Source organism: Tachypleus tridentatus, chromosome 6 (genome assembly GCF_004210375.1).
Source record: "Tachypleus tridentatus isolate NWPU-2018 chromosome 6, ASM421037v1, whole genome shotgun sequence".
Lineage (NCBI taxonomy): Eukaryota > Metazoa > Arthropoda > Merostomata > Xiphosura > Limulidae > Tachypleus > Tachypleus tridentatus.
The window spans coordinates 47,081,453-47,104,061 of NC_134830.1; the positions used below are offsets into that span (position 1 = coordinate 47,081,453).

Sequence of the window (22,609 nt, forward strand, 5' to 3'; positions counted from 1 at the left end):
AGAAAAACTACAGTGATACAAGTTGTAAAGGATTTTCTGTAGCATAACGGGATTTGATAGATTAAAATTTGACAAATCAAAAGTTCCTTCTAAAAAAACTTTATCGGAGTGTATCAGAGACACGTAGAGCAATTTACCTAAAGACACTAAGTATGTTGTAACAATACCTTAAAGACTGTCTGTAGTTATTAAAGCAAAAGGTGACACACAAAATATTAACTGTGTGCTGAACTCAAGCACTTCTGCTAAGTTTCTGTTGTACTAAAGATGAAGATAAATAAAATCTTGATGTTACACCTCTAATTTACCTTCAACTGTTCTTTAAAAATAGCCTGAAATCTAATTTTCGACTGTCTTAACATTTTTGCACAGTATTGTACATGTTGCAGATTCTAAGTAATAATCATATAGACTATTTCTCTAAAATATAAACTTGATAACTAGTTTTTTTATATTGTGATACTTTAACAGAATTCTATTTCTAAAAACTTACCGTTGGAAGAATTTCCATATTAATCTTCTTCGATGCCATGAATTTTATGACACTATAATCAATTTTGTTGGATCGAACACCTCCAGTTCCAACAATTAATAAATCTAGAATAATAATAATAAATGTTCAGAATGATAAGTGTTTTTATGAAACGTTTGGTAACTACATTATGTTATGCTGTCTAACACTTTCAATACATGGTAAGTTAATAAAAACAAATTTGATCTGAGCAAATACTTTTTTGGAAATTGTGTCCTATTCTAGCATTTGTCAAAAAAAGATGAAGTAGTTTTATTTAGCACATTGCATAAACAAAATTGTGATATGTGATTTATTCACATATAGCCTTGAGATGCAGTAAAGCAATATGAAATAAACACACAACAAATTTCTTACAATATTTTTAGATCAAAGAGTGAATTGTAAATCTGAGAAAAACTTTTTTTTGTGAGAGAATTTCATGAAAAAAAACAATTTCCTCTAAAAAACTGATTAAAAGAAATATTTCAAAGATATGAGCATGAGTGAAAAATAGCATACAGAGAGGAACATGTTTTAGCATGTTTATTTTTAGCTTTTAAATATATTAATATATGTATAATTTCATTGTAACATTTTGAATAAATTGTTTTGAATTGATTAACTCCCCTTTGATACCTCTTGTAGAAATGCCAACTGTCAAAAAGCACTCAGAAGAGTCCCTGTGTCCACTTAGCAAACCTGAGTATTCTATTTGCTGGATGCACCCATTGTGTTGAATGAAAATGTTTTTGAGAACAATGCACTGCAGTCAGTATTCTTTGTTTAAAAACAAATATATTTCTTCTTATTGACATAACCTGAGAAATAACAGTAGACAGTCATAAATGGTCCACTAAAAATCATAGTGTATACACACCCTAATCCAAGTGTCTGTGTTGATTGCATATTTTAAATTTATTCCCTTCAACTTCTAGGGTAATTACCATTAAACAGTTTCAGTGAGCATCTGCTAGTGTTAATATAATATACTAAATCCTCTGGATATTTATAACAAAAGCAAACAAATTGAACAGCATCGAAATTTTAAGAAAACAACTAGAAAAAAAATATTTGCTGTTTCTAATATTACACAGAAGACCTGGTGGGGTTCAAAAACTAATTAGAATCATCTTCTTGTTATGATTTGTATGTACAACTAGTTCAGTATGTTTATGTTGAACATTTATTATGTAAAATATTTCATCAAACACTGAGATTTCAAAGTTCAAGGAAAATGCTCTAATTAGTACTACAAATGTTAAGAGAAATATTGATAGTTTCTACCTACTCATATGTTTCTAAAATACTGTTTAAAATATATTCCACAACTAATGTAGTTTTCTAAACAAGTTAACCCTGCTTCAACTCAAAAAGAATAGCTAAGTTAGAAATATCAACAATATTGGTTTTAAAGCACAAAATAAAAAGTCATTGTGTAAGATTCTTAAAAAAGAAACAACTTTCTTACAAGTCTTTAATGAAATAAACAAAGTGCACAAAGACTGACATGTGAATATGTCAAAATCAATCTTGTATTGGAAGTTGTTTTATCTCCATTCTATTTTAGTTGATGTTAACAATGAACACCAATCGACCAGTTCAGCTCAGTAGCTGCAAATACCAGTTTTAGGCATGTTCATTGCAGAAAGATATTAAGATACAGTTAGTAATTTTCACTAGTTATCACTTGAACTCTTAGGAACACACAACTGCTTTATATCTCAAATTAAAAAACAAAAACTTACCAATCTTAGGTTCCAAAAGGTAAAACAAGGAAAGAGAATCTGGATGAATATCTTCAACATTTTTTACCTGTATTAAAAATCTTAAATTCACAAAAAGCCAAATAACACATTACAAAATGATAATGAAGATATATATAAACATATATTAAAACCTTTCAACCACTGATCCCAAATTGCACTGATCAGCACTGAGATTGTAAGGCCTGAAATGATTACTACATAGACCTTGGATATAATCTTTATTATTTAAATTTTGATATAGAGAGATTTTAGATCCTTCCCATCTAATAAAGGTCAATAAAGACTAATACTTACAATTATAACACATTATTCTGTATAAAATTGGCTCTTAACTCATATATACTAACTGGATGACTTATCAGGACTCTCAGTTGTTGTGTTTGTAGAACGTTCAATGATATAACACTAAATGGAAATACACAGCATCAGTTTTGTTATGTTTTTGTACAATTTTCAGTGGTATAACAATGATATATAATGTAGTTGATGAGTACAGATGTGAGTTAAACCATCAGCAATGAAAATAATAATCAACAGAATCAAAAGTTTTCACATTTTAATCATTAAGACACTTTCAACCATAAAATTTGATGACAGATGTTAAGAGCTAAATAAAACTATACATTATAATCATATATATGAAAGTTACTGAGCACAGGAAATGACACACAGTACTTACATTCCACTGTAAAACAGATCGAGGAAATACTGCCATTGGCCCAAATACAAATAAACCATTATTTAGTCTAAAGCCTATGGTGCTGTAGCTGTTGATTAAAATCCCTTCTTGTTCTTCTGTGTTCAAAATTGTAACTGTTGTTTTACCATCACCTTCGTAACTGTAATGTCTGGATGCAGTTAAAATGCCAACGGATGATTCCAATTTGCTATATATATATAAAAAAATTTTTAAATGAAATTTGGTGCTTTTATTTACCTCAAAGCAAGCCATTATAAAAATAACTGCAAAACTGTTTTCATATGCTTACAAATTGGATCCAAAATGCATCACTTGATCGAAGGAAAAATGTAGACACACCTGATTCTAAATAACATTCATTACATTCATTAATGCAGTGAACTGTTACCAAGTTATATTTCTACAATGCATTTACAGTTCTCAAAGGGGCAAATTTTTCTTTCACTTACTTTTGATGTACAATTTTTTGATAAGTAATACCATCAGTCATTAAACATATCTGGACTTTAATGACTGGTTATCAATCATATTAAATTTCATAGAATTTGTTTGTCACTAAGAAGTTAATTTAGCAAACCCACAATATTTTAAAATATCAATTATAATGCATTCTTATTTCAAATCCTCATAAATATTAGAAAAAAAACTTGTGCAATGCCTCTATAAATGTAGTTAAAATAAGGTATTCTTAGGTGAAGAGGCAACGTGGCTGACAGCTCAAGGCTGGCTTGCATCATACTGTTGTGTTTCAGCAAGGTACTTTACCCCCACTTGTTTCACCAGCTATATGATGGATACCACTAGTTAGCTGGGGGTTAATCTCTGATGGATTAACATTTCAACCAAGACAAACGAATACTGTTCCCATCTTATGACACTTACAACTGGAGTATAAATGTATCAGCAATACGTGCTTTGCAAAAGTATGACTTAGATTTTAAGTTGTTTTTTAAATTATTCTCAGTTGAAAGTGATTCCCACAAGAGTATTAGATAGGTTTATTTTGTCAGAAGGGTGAACAGGAAAATTACAAAGTGAATCTATGTCTAAGTAAACAACTGAATTTAAACCAAGAAAATACACAGACTTGAAGTGTAATATGAGGAGAAACAGTTTTTACTTTTGCAAATCAAAGAAATACAATGTGTACACTTGCTTTAACACTGGACATTTGACTAACAGAACCAATCAGTCAGTCAGCAGCTTTTATCTCTCAAAATGGTTTCCTGTCAATTACTTCATATCAGAAACATGGTAGAACTTGTATTAATCCAATGTTCTATACAACCAACAATTTTCCAATAATGATGCAAGCTACTACATGACTGGTCATTTTCAGACAATGAAGGTTGTAACCTCCAGTAATTATCTACTCAGCCAATGAAGAACACAGCTGTTCACTTTTTCTACACAATGTGCAAAGCTGTCACAATATTTTTATGGGCAAAGTTGATATTATTTGCTAGAGTACAGTAAAAATAACTGAAAAAAAATAACTTGGTGTTTTTCTGAAGTACAAAAAATACATAGAATCAAACTACATGATACATTTTGGAAATTACTATATAAAAAAAAAAAGAAAGTATAAAACACATAGTATGCCTGCACACCACAAAAGTAATTTCTCAGAAAAAGTGGGACAGTTTTTGCTGAAACTAGGTGGTTTGAAAATTTATCACCTTCTCACCATTTTACTACATGCTATTTGGAGAAACAAGTCTTTCACAATATAAACATCATATGATAAGGTTTAAAACTAAAATTGTTAAAAATATTACCACAAATTTTTCAAGTTAACAGAACATACTATATAATAAAATACTTATTTTTAAAATGTTTCTTAAACATAATTTGATTGTCAGGTGATATGAAGTGAAAATGCTTTTTTCTTGTATTTATAATTTCTGTTTTGTACCAGCTGTTAATTTAATATTTTATTATATGATAGTTAAAAATAAAATTTAACCTAAGGTGAAAGGGGCGTTGTGATGCTCTTAGCTTATAAACTCTGATTTAACTCTTTAAATCCAAGCAGACACTGTCAAAGTCAGACTGAAAATCCTGATTACCCATAAGACAGTGACGGCATCAAACAACATTTGTCTCTTTGGCTCAAAACTAAACCAAATTTATCTCCAAAATTAAGAAAAATGAAGTTTCATGAGGTGTTGTAATAATTATTAAGAAATCATAAAAACAATTCAGATACAACTCACAAATCCTTACAGGTTTAAAGAGCTACTAATGCCTGTGTTAACAGTAATAAAAAAAAAACAACAACTAATAAAACAGTAATAGTAGACCTTTAAGAGATTTAAACTGCAACCTTCATGTTGAGAAGAAGTACATGGATTAAGTGTTAACTAATTCTGATAGAATATTTTTCTGAAGATGTTGATAATGAGATAGTTGTTTCGTTTGGTATTTTATGATAAACACCAAATGGCTATTTACACCAAACATCCAATAAAAACTTAAAATTAAAGTAAATTTATTAAAATTCGTCAAAGGAAATGGAGGGAACACAAAGTTTAATTTTCGAATTAAAAACATAAGTAGCATTAAATCCAATTTTTTATATCTAGTTTACAGCAGTAAGAGAAAAACTATAGTAATACAAGTTGTAAGAAACTTTATGTAGCATAATTTTAATTATTATAACTCGCCAGAATGACTAACGGGTACTTCAAACATCAGCGTTAGACACCTGAAGTTGGCCTTTCCAGTCCTGGTTTCAAGTATTTGACATTACTGCCATTTACTAATTTTTAAATCAAACTAGATGTACTTTAATTTTTAAAACGAAATCACATTAATAAAAGGTCTAATTTATAAATGAAAAACTTAAATAACATTTAAAAGATTAATGGCCTTTAAAAAACTAAAAATGACACTGTCTAACATCATGGATAAAGCATGGGACAAAACATGTTTAAAATAGTACCATCGTTAAGAGTCATAATGATAGCAAGATAGTAAAATGTGGCTTATTGTGACTTGAGTGTCACACACCCAACACATTGGTGCATCAGTCTCAGGTAAAAGAAAACAATGAATTAAAAACTGTGTCCAATGTGTAGTCTAGTTAAAACAACTTTCTATTTCTGATCCTTAGAGAAGCAAGACGGCCAAAGTCTGATGGAGAGTTTTATTTGAAAAAGCTTAGTTTCATGTTGTTCACTCCAAGTCAACTGTCACCTGGCATGGAGCAGAGCTTTGAATACAGGACCAAAGTCTGTGTATGGAAACAGGCACAGCAGAACAGACAGATTTAGCTATGGTGTCGGTGAGCCCATTCCCGTGAATACCAACATGGCCTGGTATACAGAAAAACTGGATAGAAGTAGATTTTAAAAAGAAATGGGCCAGTTCACTTTCAATATCAGGAAAAACAGGATGAGAACTAATGTGAAGAGATTCCAGGGCCAGTGGAGAACTAAGCAAGTCAGTATAAATAGTGCAGTTTAGCTTCTATGTGATCCAGAACAAGAGAAATGGTGTACAGTTCAGCAGTAAACACAAAAACTGTAGAGGGGATTCTTTTCGCAACCACTCAACCACAACAAACCACAGCAGAGCCAACAGTCACCGGATTTCGAACCATCCATATAAACAGAAATGGAAGGATGGTACAATAGATGTTCAGCAAATAACAGGCGGTATTTCCAATCGGGAGCATCTGTTTTTCTCAGATTACTTAAAGGTAGGTCACATCGGGACTATAAGAAACCATGGTGGGATGGGCTAACCAGTAGATACAGCAGTGTTATCAAAGAACAGACCCAATTCATACAACTGCACCTGGATACAAAGGCCAAAAGGAACAATGGCAGATCATCTGTTCTAAAAAAGCATGGCCCACTATGGAAAAAAAACACAACCCCAGGTGGGATGTTGTGGTAAGGATCAAGGTTTCGAAGCATACAGTAAAGACAGTTGCAAACAGAAGAGGTGTAGAGGAGGTACATGACACTCTGTGTATAAGCTCTGGACTGGAGAAGTGCAAAATTCCCTGGTGCAGAGCCAAAGTTCCTGATGATGAACAGGGTCCAGCATCTTCTAGGCCAAGGTCCTGGCAGAGCCATAGACCAGTGACTCATAGTCTAGTTTTGACAGAATAATAGCACGATATATTTTTAGCATAAAACATCGATCTGTTCCCCATGTGGTGGAAGAGAGAACACTGAGGATGTTCAATGCTCTTGTACATTTGACTCATTGCTGCTTGATGTGTGGTATAAAGGTCAGATTATGGTCCAAGAAAAGTCCCAAGAACTTTGTCTCAAGGACCACAGGTAGCACAACATCAGTGTTATGGAGTTCAGTATCAGGGTAAATAACCCATTGGTGATAAACATGCATGCAAACAATTTTAGGGAGAGAGAAGTTAAAACTGTTTAGTGTGGTCCACTTCAGTAAGCAATGAGGGCAGTCTGTAGGTGCTGTTCAACATACCTCATGTTCAACGACTGATGAGATGTGAAAGTCATTAACATAGAGCCCATTTGTAACAGTAAGAGGGAGTTGTCCAGTGATGGCATTAATCTTTATACTGACAAGTGTGACACTCAAAACACAGCCCTGAGGGTCTCCAAGTTCCTGTAGAAAAAAAACGGGAAAGTGTCAAACCTACAGAAACTTGGAATCATCTGCCCATTGACAAACTTTTAACAAACAAGTGCAAATGACCACATAACCAATAAAAATAGAGGTCTCACAAAATGCCATACCTCCATGTAGTACAGCACCATAAGCTCTTGTCAAGGTCAAAGAGTATTGATACAAGATGTATTTTGAGAAAGGCTTTTCCGATTGATGTTTCAAATCGAATCAGGTGGTCTACACTCTATGGAGCAACCCTTCCAATCAATATCAGTACCTCCCCAGAGGGGATTATGTCCTTTAAGGTCTCCCAGGATTAATAAGGGAAATAGCAATTGTCAAAGAGAGCATCAAGATCTGATTGATCATGGATCTCTTCAGAAGACAGGTATAGAAACCAAACAACGATGGTGTGACCAAAGGAAACACGGATGGCTAAGGCCTCCAAGGGTATATTGAGTGGCAAAGACAGGGTGGACACATGCTGATCAACCAACATTGCCAACCCTCCATGCATTCATCCATCAAACAGCCTATCATTTCTGTACAAAAAAAACTGCCAAAAAGTTACAGTATTGGCAGGTTTCAGAAATGTTTCCTGTAAGGAAAGACACATAGGATGGTAGGAAGCAATGAATGTCTTGATGTCATCCAGATTAGAACGTAAATCTCGACAGTTCCATTGTATCAAGGTGGCCATTTTTATTTATGTACAGGAGAATTGGGTGGATAACCCTTCTGTTTTACGACCACGTCTTTTTTTCTTTACTGTCTTTATTCAAAGGAGGTCTATCAACCTCCATGGATCCTGCCCTGGGTCAATTGAGCAGGTCTTTGTTGTTGGAAGAGGATTCCAATGACTGAAGACAAAAAAAATGATCATTTTGCATCTTGGGGTAAGAGAAGAAGATGCACCCAAGAAAATGCCCATACCCAGAACAAAAGGGAGTGGATCTTGGGGTTTACTGGAATGAATATTAGGGACAGAGATGGGTGTTGATGCTGATTTGTCAACTTTTTTAACCATGTAGGTCAAAAGGCTTTTCATATGGTTTGATAACAATTCTTTTGGAGGCACATAGAGACCCATCTGCACTTCCACTGTAATAATGGAATGAAGTGCAGCAGCATACATCCGAGATGAAGTGGTAGACAGCAACTATTGAGCCTCAGGGTAAATAATGTTTTGAACCATCTTCAAATGCTGCACTTCTTTTTCTTCCAACCATTCAGGGCAAGAATGAAAGTAGGATGGGTGAGAGCCATTGCAATTAATGCAATGAGGGTCTGTTTCACACTCACAGGCATAGTGGTCCTTGTCACCTTAAAGATCACACGTCAAGAAACCATGATATGATATCTTTGAGTGGCTGAATTGCTGACACTGGAAACATCTGAGAAGGTTTGGAATGTATTGCCATACCTTATAATTGAGATAACCTGCCTTGATGGTGGCAGGTGGACCGGGTGATGTAAATGTTAAAATGGAGACACTCATTGGCATCATTATTCTATCTTTGCAGAGTGGAGATATGCCTCAGTGCAGAAACTCCTTGAGTGGAGAAACCAGTGAGAATCTCTGACTTAGGGATGTTCTTCAAATCTCTCTCAACAATAACTCCTCGTAAAGAATTCAATGTAGTATGAAGCGTAACCTCAACAGATAACCAATCAACTTTGAATGCAAGAGGACTTTGAGAAATCTAACATGGCACTAAAGTGGCAAAAATGAGTCACCACACACAAAATTAGTGGTCAAAAATTGATTACCTCTAGTAAAATCTAACCTTTTTTAACATGTTAATTCAATAATATGGATAGCTGTATTACACATGCAATAAAATTTCTAAATTTCCTGATAGTACTAAACTACTGAGTAAGGTTTATTTGTTGACATATGCTTTTTTTTTTAAATGAAAAAACTATGACTTGGAGATGTAATATTGAAGGAAATAACGTTAAGGAAGAAAAAATTAACCACTTTTTCACACTATCTAAGAAATGCTTTATTGCTAGTGGTAGTACAAATAGGATTTTAGGCTGTGTCTATAAAAATATTGAATATAAGTCTAAATTTCATTGAATATGTCACTTGTAATGCCACATCTGAAATATTGTATTTAATCTTTAGTGCTTTATCTTTGGAAAAGAAGAATAAATTGTTGGAAAGGGCTCAGAAGCATACACTAGAATAATATTTAGAAAGGAAAAGTTAAGATATCTGAAACTGTTTGTTGTTGATGAAATTACAAATTAAGAAGTGATTTGTTTGAGATGTTCGAGATTGTTAAAGGAAGTGATAATGTTGATGAATCATATTTTTTTTCACACTTAACAGTGAGAATAGTTGGTCTATGGGCACAAATGTAAAATTTGGAAGGGTAGGGGTCATTTTCATCTAAAACAATGCTGTTTCTAACAGGATGGTTGATCATTTAGATTTGGTGGACAATTTAATTCAAGAGTAATTAAAGGAGGGCTAGATGAGGACTGGCTCAAAGTTTTGCATTTTATTTTAAAGTGTAGTTTAGTGGATAGTATGGCCTAGCTGGACCAACACATTCTGAAATTAAACTACTTTTTAGTAAGGACTATGTAATATAGGGTAAAGAAATAACAAGCTCAGTTATAAAATACTAAGCAATAAGATGTTGCTTTATAATAAAAGTTTATAATTTCATACTTTGATGAATTTTTTACTTCTCTACCTTTTAATTATGCAAAACCTAATTCACTTCTCAGGAAATATAGCCCCAGCCAGACCTCTGAGTTAGTTACACACCCCATAAGCATATAATGTGTTTTAAAAAATATTAAGTGTGGTATATATTAATGGAAGTAAACCAAAAGAAATAATTCAAGTTTGAGTCAGCAACATACTGACATTGAGTGTTGGCAAGTGGAATATGTTGATTAAATGAGTCAATTCTCCAGGTATAGGATTTAAGATGTTCTTGTGTATCACCAGAAATATCTCTGTCCATATAAGCTCATGGGTAAAGAATTATGGTTTATGGGTGCCTTCAGGAAGGGGCAAAAAAGGCATTAAAAGTCCTCCCTTATATTTCACAAAAACTTGCACACATTATGATTTAAACTTAATATCACAGTTATATTAAATACTTTTAGAAATGTTTATTAAAATTGTAAATCTGTGTTTGTGTTCAAGCATACATAACATATTCTTTTAGCCTGTTGACTTGCACTTTAAAAGATGGTCCCCTAAATACAATTTTAACCCCCAAGAAAATATTTCTGTAAGTACCCATGCCACTGTTATAATACGTGTTATTATGAAACTTTCTCAGTTTGGCACTGTAAACATCAACTGTGAAAGACCTTATCATTGTAAGAATAAGAAAATAGCAGAGATGTAATGTTTCACAGTTACAACATTGCAGACATTACAATACAATCAAAATCACAGGTTCCAAAATAAGTTTGTACGTTATGGCAAAGCAACTGATACCTTAAGCATGTCACAGTCAGCAATTAAAAGCATTATACATATTATGTGGTGTTACATCAAGGTTTGTGCTAATAATATTAGTATAGTCTATTGTTCCGAAGGTTTTCGTTTTCTTTTAGCATTATATACCATATACTACTAGTAGTGGTAAAGTACTACTATTAGTCCTATTGTATATTGGTAGTAGCATTTTTTTAAATATTAATTAATATTACTTCTAAACATTTAATAATTCCTACATAATTTAAGGCAAGTACAATATTAACCTCACCTTTTTATTGAACATTTGTTATTTGTAAAACAACTCCCATATCGACACTCTTTTAATCTTACTGAATAACAAAATATTTGCCACCTAATTTTCAAACCGAACCTACTCAAGCAAGTACTCATTTTATCATAACATACATATCGCCCTCTCTATTTGCTGCAATTTTGCTGGATAAATAGTTATAATAATATCTTTATAATAATAATAAACGATTAAACATTAGTGGGATGTATGTAATGATCTGATGTTTAGCTTGGTTTGTTTGGTATTCTTTATCCACTTCGGCATCAAACCCCGACTTTTAGAGTTACAAACCCACAAATTTGCCACTGAATCACCAGACAAAGGGTACAATGATAAAATGAAATGCTCAAAATAAATCAAGTGATAATATAAATCATTCAATAAATCCAGAAACATCGAAACTGCGTGCCCCCAATTCAGAAAACTGCTTATTTTTCTTTCTATATAACTAAATTTAAATAATATAAAACTCGATATTTATTTATAAACGGTATTGGAAGATTGTCTCTTTTTAATGGTGTAGTATATCATCCAGTAAAACTAGAAACACAGTAATTAACAAATAATACAGAGCGTTCATTGTATTTCCTGAGAACAAATCGAGTGTTTTAATATAGTATGTGTCAAAACAGCTGTGAGCCGCAGTAGCTGAGGGACTTATTTAGCAACTATATATTTGGCTCATCGTTAATTCCCGAGTATTTAATGGTGTAAGACCGCAATGTTAGAATTATGCCAGGGAGATATAGCACAGTCATTTCCAAGGAAGATCTTCGTTTATGGCATTTTAAAACGATATAAAACCAAATAACTCGATATTTTGAATAGGGGAGCATTCAAGTTTTACTATGAAAGAATAGAAATTAGCGCTTTAAAGTGTTTAGGACAGCAATGCGTCCTACAACCTTAACCTAAACCTGCTGAGAAGTTAGAACAACACTTTTTCCGTCAAGTTAAGGCTGTGGATACAAAAGAAAATTATTTGTTCCCAAACGCTATTGTACGAGTTAGACGTACACTGATTTTCGGAAATTTTATTGCGTTATTTGACCACCATTGTATTTGAAATGTTAGATTCACTAGTAAACATAGCTTTTAACAAACATTATTCACTTATTGAAGAAATTAATCAATTTGTTAACGTTATGTACACTGGAATTCGTTTTATTCTTGTCAAATATTAACCAATTAACTTGTCCAAATGATAGGACACATTATATCAGTTGCACAATAAAAAATTTGGAAATTATATTGGTAAATGTACAAATTAAACCGGTAACAAATCTTTCTGGGCTTGCCCAGTAATTCTAACCTAAGACGCAAGATTCTATAAAATACAGAGTAGAAGAACCTATTGATAGTTTACACTTCTTTCTATTGCTGCTGTCATCTGTGGCTACATGACATTCCTGGACAACTCCAACTACGTCACCGCCAAATTAAATTCCATAATTTAGATAACTAGTTCTATAGCATCATCCAGTTGAAAACTGATAGAATATGAAGAAAGATACCATGGAAGGCATATCAGGCTCAATTCAAAATTGTTTCTAGAATGATGAGGTAGCATTGTGAAAAACAAACTATTTGTTTAGCTACCCATTTAATTATATTGATTAAAAGGACTAATTTTGTAGCAGCTGTCTTGTCTAACACGTTTAAAATGACATACCAGAATGAAGTACCCAAAGAAAGGTTTCAAAGCAGGGTACAGAGGAAAGGAGAAAACTTAGTGAAATCTGTAAAAGATTTGGAAAGGCTCTCCCAGTTACATTACTCAAATGCTCCACGGAAAATGATGTATACGTTTGCATGTAATCGGTTGGTTTACAGATGCTGTAATAGATGAGTATATGATACTTTGGCTAAAGTAAAGCAGGTGTACATCTTAGAACTCTCCAGTAGAAGGTGAAACTTGAATGCATTAAAATCGTAGATAAACAATTAAAAATACCATCTATAAGTTATGGAGTCATCGGGTCAAGTAGTAATGAACCATGAAGATGATAATGCACTATCCCCAAGGTACTGTAAACATTAGTACAATGGATATGACAGGGAGGACGATACTCGTCACAAGCAGTATTTACTTGATACAAGATTATACAGTAGATGACATACAGAATGCCAAATCGCGTGAAATATAAGAAATTCAGGCAAAGATTGGGCATGTCACAATATACTTGAAATGTATTACATTATACATGTGAGTACACGTATCCTTGGCTGTTGAGGAGTTTTCTTTATTTATTACATCAATGACACATGTTTTAGTACAATATCAAGTACTCTTAACAGATCCAACAACTTTGACAAGTTGAGCTACTGATCTATTTCAGGTTGATTTTTCATGCATTTCTAACTATTTTGATTACATGAAAACCAGGAGTTAATGCGGAAGTCATGTATTGCCTTTCTGGTTCCAGGGAGGGAATGAAGTTTGGCTGTGATGTGTTGACAAGGACTGAACAATGGTTGGATGAGAACTGGACAAAGACTAACTTATGGCTGCTCTAGACCAACTTTTATAAGGTGAATCCTTGATATTGTGAAAATTCCATAACTCTATCACGTGCTTCATTATTAAGAAATAACTCGAGGATACTATGCTTTTGTAATAATTATTTCTCTTCTGTTATTGCACCACTTCAAGGACACGGGTACGTCTGTTCCTGGTTTAACCTTAAACAAGAAGTAGAAATCCAACACGTCCTTCACTAATGTCAGTATCTAAACTCTAACGGCTCTTGTTTCATTTTCAACTAGCTGCTAATTACCTTATTTATGTTTATAGGTTTTGTCCAAGGTAGTTTTAAATTTCACATTTTGCACATCAATGTGGATCATTTAATAAAACCTTTTCTACATAACGGTTAAGTAACAGTTATTATTGCGATAAAAATTTCATGATGATAACTATATGCCTTCCTTGTAGAAAGTATAACACCTTCTAATAACATTCCAAGTAACCCCGAAGTCTAACATGATTTGTTCTTCATATGTGGCATGTTCATGTATTTAACCTTTCCTGCGGTTTCGTAAGTTGCAGTGTTCTTGATGAAACATTGCAAGAAATATCAACCTCAGGCAAGACTCCCGCAGTATTCTTAATACTAGCTATTCCTCTAAGTATATGCTTTATATGAAAAGAGGGTTGCTCAGGATAATAGAGTTAGTCAAACTAAAGGTGCCAGAGCATGAGCCGTTATTGGACATTCTCAAATAATAACGATGAACTAATGTGGTCAAATATGCTTGTTGAAAAGTTACGAGTCTTAAGTCGTCTAATTGTCCCTGAATGGCACAGAATGACTCTCATGGCACAAACAGTTACAAAATGAAACTTGTTATGCCTATGATAAGTTTTTAAATAATAAATGGGAAGAGAGTGTAAAGAAATTTACAAATCTGTATATCATTTCACCGCAACTAAAGTAAGAAACATGATACTACTTTCATAATCACGCAATAGCTCAACACTTAAATGTTAAGTGGACACCAGCTTGGTTGATACTGTGAAGTAGCATATGAATGATGGAATGTGATATGCATGATAATGCTTATAAAGGAAATAACTTGGACATCTATAGCAGTGTTGTATCGAAACACCTCTTGAGAAAGTTGCTGTAAATGTGTTTAATCTTCTGCCTCAATAGTGAGAATAAATACAGTTTGGTATTGATGGTTATTTCACTGAACAACTAGAATAATATACTGTTCTTGACCAGGAAGCAGAAATTTTCAATGAACGAGTTTCAATATTTAGGTCGCTAATGGAACTTTGAAATTTTTTTGAATGATATAGAGTTCAATAGTAGACTTCTAAATCAGTTAGTGATTTTGTTAATAAACATCAGGGAATATGTAATAAACCTAATCAGTTATTGCACAAAAAAATGAAGTTCCACACATCACATCAGCATTAATGATGTTTGCAAGAGGAATGAAGTAACATTAGTTCTTCTGAACTCAAATTACGAGGACCATTACCCAACAATCTCAACAAAATAATTAGTGGGACTAGACAATATCCTTGATAACATACATGACTCTATCTGAGAAAACAGCTAGTGAAAAGCCGAAAAGTCTATGGTGTAAATGCTAACAAGACTGGTGGCATGTTATAGCTATACAGTCAATGTCACAAGGGAAAACAATCTATAAAGTTAAGTAAATATTGGGGAAAACCCTATGCCGTAATAAACAGGGTCAATGATGGGAGTTAATGATAAAGAAGGACAATGACAAATGGTTCAAAACAAAAGCCATCTACCATTATTAGCTTTGAAAGTATTTTATCAAGACAAGAGGCAACGTAAAACTAATTAACTCCAAAGAACCAGATATTTCTAGGAGAATACTTCCAATGAATTACCAAAGTGGAACACCATAGGATTTCACTCGACTACCTACTGCATAAAAATACACCAGTGATGGTGATGACAAAAAACAAGAAACAATCCCTTCTTAATACCATAAGTAAACCACAGAAAATAAGTTGATAAAATAATTGGTGACTGAACTGTAAAGCAAGATATTTTTCAGTTAATCAAAAATTTTACTACACTCATTTTACTTACTTATGAAATGATTTAATATCTGTATTGTTTATGAACATTACTGTCAATAAATATTTTATTCTATACTATGAAAGTTTGAGCTTGATGTACCATTGTTTTTATTTGTTTGATGTTAAGGACAAAGCTATATAATGGGCTATCACCACCGTTATCTGCCCACCACTGTTATCTAAAACTGGTTTCCAGCGTTGTAAGTCCGCAAATATATCGCCGTGCCACTGGGGAACATCATGGATTTTAAAACAGGATCGTCCAAAAGACTTCGCAATCCAGGAGAAGAGCCATTGTTGTTTGTTGTGTTATTCATCTAGACGTGCCTTGAAGCTTTTATTGTTGATTGGCTGGAAGAAGTTTAAAGTATGATGGTAGTTGAGGCTTAATGTTTGAAATCTTATTCAGTATTTTAGATAAGTTTTCGCAATATAAAACGAGCTAAAACAGAGTACAAAGATAATTATTTTAGAGTCTTTTAGTATCTCACATCTTGTCCGAAGTAGAGGATCATTATTTCACTGAGTTTGCCATTCAATTTTGGGATAATAAGATTATGTTGTTGACGATGTGATAAGAGATATGCTGTACTTTGCGTAGACTGCAAGGAGCTGCTAAGCAAGTGAATCTGTTCCAATTCAATGCTAATTAAGTAAGTTTGTAAAACTTGTACTTGAAGAAATAAAACAATTCTGTTATCTTCAGGCAAACTGAATCTTGTATTCTTATCTAAATTGAAAATCTATAAGAACCTTTCTCACAAAGGAAAACGTTGCAACAAGTTGTTGTCATGTTAGTTACAAACAGCATGATTTGTATTTTCATGAACAAACGATTCATTTAGTTTCCTCTATTTAGTTTATCATTTCGTCTTATGTCAAATCACATTACTGTAGACAAAGATATGAAATATTATGTTAACTATCCGGGTAATCAAAAAGCGGGTGTTGTTTTTATTATGAATGTGATTTTGCAAAACTAAATTAATTGTTTGAACTACTACTGAAAAAGACAGTACATAGAATGAGTATGTGACCAGTAACATATCTTTCTGCGCGCGCCTAGTAATTACAATCTAATACACAAGTGAACATAAAATATAGAGTAGGTGAACCTATGGATAGTTGAATAAATGAATACCAATAACATTTTGCTAAATAAGGGAAAACGATCATTCTTTACAAGAATACCAAGAATACTAAATAATGTTCTATCAATAGGTTCTTAAATTATTCATTTTAACATCATATTTCATAAATTAGTTATTTGGCTATTATATATTAGGTCCTTTTTAATGTAAATTGTTACAATACTTAATTGCTAATGTTGCACAATCACCACCTCCACAATACTGTGCAATATTATTGCTACAAAGTCTTCTTAGGTTTATAATATTGTTAGAGGAAAGTATATGTTAATAGAAAACAAATACACAAGCAGGTAAAATAAACAAACAAGAATGATGAGGCCTGAATCAAACACTTATTTTTTGACTTATAATTTTTCATCGTTGATAAATATACAAAATAAAATGACATTAAACGTCTGCTATTGCTTTATTTTAAGTATTTATTTAACAAAATATGAAGTACTCATGCCATGATTTTACATCTGAGTTATAAAATTCTAGATTTGTTTTTTGGAATATGTTCTTAAATAATGAAAAGTGATTGCTTGTCATGCAGGTTTCAAAGAAACATGCACAACAGAACCATCTGGATGAACTAGGTGTTGGGGTGGATTACGTAGGTGCTAAATAAGTAAAGCATGACATGTTGCTTTTTAATGTAAAGCTAATGTAAATCCTTTCTTTTTTTCTGAACCTAAAATCGGACATTACTTAATGGATGACCTGATAAATACTGTTTCTGGACCAAAACTATTTCAAATTATTTCAGTAATCATGTGTAACAAGCTCTAGTTTATGATAATCAAATTTCTCTGTGTCCATTACTCTATAACTTACAAAGTCCCTCACTGGGAAAAGCAGTAACTTTACAAACTCATGACAATAAAATCTGAGGTATGATTCCACATGACTGACAGAGTGCAGATAGCCTATGATTGGTTGCTGTTAAGCACAAAGCCATGCAATGGGTTATCGTGATTTAACTTTGTATTTAACAAAATGTTAAATACAAATAATGGCCTGGCATGGCCAAGCGCGTAAGGCGTGCGACTCGTAATTCGCGGGTTTGCGCCCGCGTCGCGCCAAACATGCTCGCCCTCCCAGCCGTGGGGGCGTTATAATGTTACAATCAATCCCACTTAATCACACTGGCCTTAGCCAGTATTTAATAGTACGTAACTGGCGCCCATTCAAAAACATGTTGGTTGCTGGCAAGACAGATGACAAATTTAAACAGTTATTCGTTGGTAAAAGAGTAGTCCAAGAGTTGGGGGTGGGTGGAGATGACTAGCTGCCTTCCCTCTAGTCTTACACTACTAAATTAGGGACGGTTCGGTGCAGTGGGCTAACAACCTACTCACTTAAATACCTGTTGAAGAATCCGCAAGCGATTGCGGCCCTATGTTCCTAGATGGAATCTAATGGCGATAACTAAGTAAACTAACTAAATACAAATAAAGGTACAATGAGTATATACAACAATGTTATTTAACATGGTATCTAACAAAATGTGAAATACAAATAAAGGTACAATAGGCATATAGAAGGCGGAGTAGCAGCCTAAATACTGGCCTTATCCAGTATTTAATAGTATGTCACTGGCGCCCATTCAAAAACATGTTGGTTGCAGGCGATACAGATGACGAACTTAAACAGTTATTATGTAATGGAACGTAAAGGCCAGGTGACTGGGAACGGGGACCAGCACGTGATACAATAAGGTCTTGGCCGAAATCGAAGGGACACGGAAGAGGGGATCTACCTTCTTCCATATATCATTCGACGTCAGGCAGAGGACCAACACGTGTATGACAGACTCCACCCGAGCATGACACAATGGACATGACTCGGTAGTTCTGATGTTTGAGGGGTACAAATGTTCTCTCACTGGTAAGATGTAATGAACGTCGCGCCAATTAAAAGCCTGAATGTAACTATCAACATGGCGCATCACTACCCGGCCCCAAATAATGTCCTACGGAAGAGTAGGGTGGTGTTGCTATATCCTGTAAGTACATTCCGAGGCAAGTCCGTCGAAAAGCCACTTGACTTGGCGTGACAGTGTCTGATTGCCGCAACAGCATCAGTATACCAGTTGGGAGAATAAAAACACATTGGTTCGCTCAGGCCTGATGAAACACTAAACTGCCTGAGCTCTGTGTCGATGAAGAAACGAGTAAGTTGGCTATAGGGATAATCCTCCCAAGACAAAGAACGGACAGTTGTGGACAAGTAAAGAGAAAGACACTTGGTCCGGACACATGGGATGCACAGTCCTCTCTTGTGGGGTGGCTTAATTAAAGACAACCGAGACACTGCCTAAGACTTACCACTCCACAGAAAGGTGTAGATATGACGCTCGACAGCTCGTGCACTACAGTTATTCAGAGGAATAATAGCCCCAAGATACCATTTCAATATCACATCAGCCCTGCCAAACAAGTTAGCAGGGCTGTAGCATAATCTTGAACTGCCAAACTGACACATTGTACCACCTCTTTCCAGGCAGCCTCGGGTTCAGCTAGGAAGCAGATCCCAAACCATTTGACTGGAGAGGAAGTTCATGCCAATCCAAATGGGGTGTCAGCAGATTAGATCCATTTGCACAACCACCGAGCCCTAAACTTGATGTAGTTGAGCTGGGCTGGACTGGGTTGAGAATACTTACTGACAAATGGCCCAGCATGGCCAGGTGGGTTAAAGCATTTCACTCGTAATCTGAGGGTCGCAGGTTTGAATCCCCATTACATAAAACATGCTAACCCTTTAAGCCATGGGGACATTATAATGTGATGGTCAATTTCACTATTCGTTGATAAGAGAGCAGCCCAAGAGTTGGCGGTGGGGGTGATGACTAGCTGCCTTCCCTCTAGTCTTACACTGTTAAATTAGGGATGGCTAGCACAGATAGCCCTCATGTAGCTTTGTGCAAAATTCCAAAACAAACAAACAAAATTACCGATGATCGCAAGTGCTGCACCCAATGATGTCATGTTTGCTAAAAAGAATTTCACATCATCCCTGTGGCTAACATACTTAATTGACACCCCTCCTAGCAACTGAAGGCTATGCACCAAAATCGAGAGACATAGGTAAGAGAGCAGACACTCTGTCATCAATATATAAAGAGATGGCAACAATGGACATCCTTGGCGAGCACTCTGACAGATATTAAAAGGAGCCATCAAGTATCCATTTACTGAGACCCTGCTCAATGAATACATACAGAAGGTTTGTACATACCACACAAACACTGGAGGAAAACCAAATCTCTCCAGAACGTGCCACAAAAACTTGTGATGGACTCGATCAAAGTGCTTACTCTGATTGAGCAACACAAAAATTGTGATTTGTTATGCTAAAGACAATTTCTTTATAATTTTGGATTGTTGGATCAAAGACTATTTACTGTAAGATTGTAATTTGTTGGATAAAAGACTGTTGATTTTAAGAATGTGATTTGTTGGATTAAAAACAGTTTGTTTACAGTGAGATTGTGATTTATTGGAGTAAAAAGTTTGTTTATTTTAAGATTGTCATTTGCTGGTTTCAAGAAAGCTTGTATAATTTAAAATTGTGAGTTGTTGGACTAAAGAGATTTTATAAACTTTGAGATTGTGATTTGTTGGATTAAAGGCAATTTCTTCACTTTGAGATTGAGATTTGTTGGATTAAAGACAGTTTGTTTACTTTGAAATTGTTATTTGTTGGATTAAAGACAGTGTGTTTATTCTGAAATTGTGATTTGTTGGCTTAAAGACAATTTCTTTTCTCTAAGACTGTAATTTGTTGGATTATAGACTGTTTACTTTAAAATGTGCTTTGTCAGAGTAAAGACTTCTTGTACTTTAAGATTGTGATTTGTTGGATTAAAAACAGTTTGTTTACTTCAAGATTGTGATTTGCTGGCTAAAAGAAAGTGCTTTTACTTTGAGATTGTGATTCGTTGTATTACAGCCAGCTTGCTTACTTTGATATTGTAATTTGTTGGATTAAAGACTGTTTATTCTAAGATGTAAATTGCTGGATGAAAGTTAATTTCTATAAGATTGTAATTTGTTGGTTTAAAGACAATTTATTTGCTTTAAGATTGTAATTTACTATACTAAGTATAATTTGATTATTTAATATTGTAATATTTTTGGATTAAAGACAGTTTGTTCATTTTGAGACAAATTTGTTGGATAACAGATAGTTTCTTCACTGTGAGATTGTGATTTATTGATTAAAGGCATTATGTTTAATTTGAGATTACCATTTTTTTGATTAAAGACAGTTTGTTTATTTTAAGATTGTGGATTGTTGGCTAAAAGCCAGTTTGTTTACTTTGAGATGGCGATTTGGTGGATTAAAGACAATTTGTTTACTTGTAAAATTGTGATTTGTTGGACTGAAAACTGTTTTACTCTAAGATTGTAATTTGTTGCATAAAAGTTAATTTCGTTACTTTAAGAGTGTGATTTGTTCTAATAGGAAAGTTGTTTACTTTTTAGATTGTGATTTGTTGGATTAAAACTATTTGTTCACTTTGAGAATGTGATTTATTAGATTAAAGATAGTTTATTTACTTTCATATTGTTATTTGTCAGATTTAAAATAGTTTGTATACTTTTAGATTGTGATTTGTTGGACTAAAGAATGTGTGTTTACTTTGAGATTGTAATTTGTTGGATGAAAGACACTTTGTTGGTTTTAAGATTATGATTTGTTAGATTAAAAACGGTTTGTTTACTATAAATTAATAATTTTTTTGGATTAAAGTCAGTTTGTTTATTTTAAAATTGTGATTTGTTGGATTAAAGGCAAGTTGTTTACTTTGAGATTGTGATTTGTTGCACTAAAGACTTTGTTTATTTTAAGATTGAGGATTGTTGGATTAAAAACAGTTTGTTTATTTTATGATTTTGATTTATTAGGATAAAGGTAATTTCTTTTAGTTTGTAATTTGTTGGATTAAAAACTGTTTATTTGTTATAAATTTGATGATTTACTAGAATAAAGAAAGATTGTTTATTTTAAAATTGTTGTTTGTTGGTTTTAAAGACAGCTTCTGTATTTTAAAATTTTAAGTTGTTGGACTAAGGATATTTTATGAATTTTGAGATTGTGATATTTTGAATTATAGACATTCTGTGTATTCTGAGATTGTGATTTGTTGGATTAAAGACAGTTTCTTTTATTTAAAATTTTAATTTGGTGGAATAAAGACTGTTTTTGTGCTTTACAATTGCAATTTGTTGGATGAAAGACTTTACTTTAAAATTGTGATTTGTTGGATTACAGACAGTGTGTTTAATTTAAGATTGTGGTCTGGTAGATTAAAGACAGTTTGTTTACTTTGAGATTGTGATTTGTTGGATTAAAGACAGTTTGTTCACTTTGAGATGTTATTTGTTGGATAAAAGACAGTTTGTTCACTTTGAGATTGTGATTTGTTTGATTAAAGATAGTTTGTTTACTTTGAGACTGTGGGTTGGTGGACTAAAGATAGTTTGTTTACTTTAAGTTTGTGTTAGATAACTTGTTTTTGTGTGTTGTTAAATGTTTTTTTTTTAAAAAAAAG

At 33.4% G+C, this 22,609-nt stretch overlaps 2 protein-coding genes across 5 annotated transcripts in view; one reads left to right on the forward strand and one right to left on the reverse strand.

The window, feature by feature from the left end:
• Positions 1–2,131, forward strand: part of LOC143252405 (general transcription factor II-I repeat domain-containing protein 2A-like) — a 24,363-nt gene extending 22,232 nt beyond the window's left edge. For all 4 annotated transcript variants that reach the window (XM_076504480.1, XM_076504481.1, XM_076504482.1 and 1 more), the window contains one exon: positions 1,160–2,131. In XM_076504480.1, the coding sequence (XP_076360595.1) occupies positions 1,160–1,255 (96 nt within the window). In that variant the 3' untranslated portion in view covers positions 1,256–2,131. The remainder of the gene's footprint in view (positions 1–1,159) is intronic.
• Positions 1–11,481, reverse strand: part of LOC143252404 (NADH dehydrogenase [ubiquinone] 1 alpha subcomplex assembly factor 3) — a 14,963-nt gene extending 3,482 nt beyond the window's left edge. Inside the window, exons 1-4 of the mRNA XM_076504471.1 lie at positions 11,323–11,481; positions 2,960–3,167; positions 2,260–2,326; positions 494–597 (exon numbers count right to left, since the gene is read on the reverse strand). Coding sequence (XP_076360586.1) covers positions 494–597; positions 2,260–2,326; positions 2,960–3,167; positions 11,323–11,444 — 501 coding nt within the window. The 5' untranslated portion in view covers positions 11,445–11,481. The remainder of the gene's footprint in view (positions 1–493; positions 598–2,259; positions 2,327–2,959; positions 3,168–11,322) is intronic.
• Between the last annotated feature and the right edge of the window lie 11,128 nt (positions 11,482–22,609).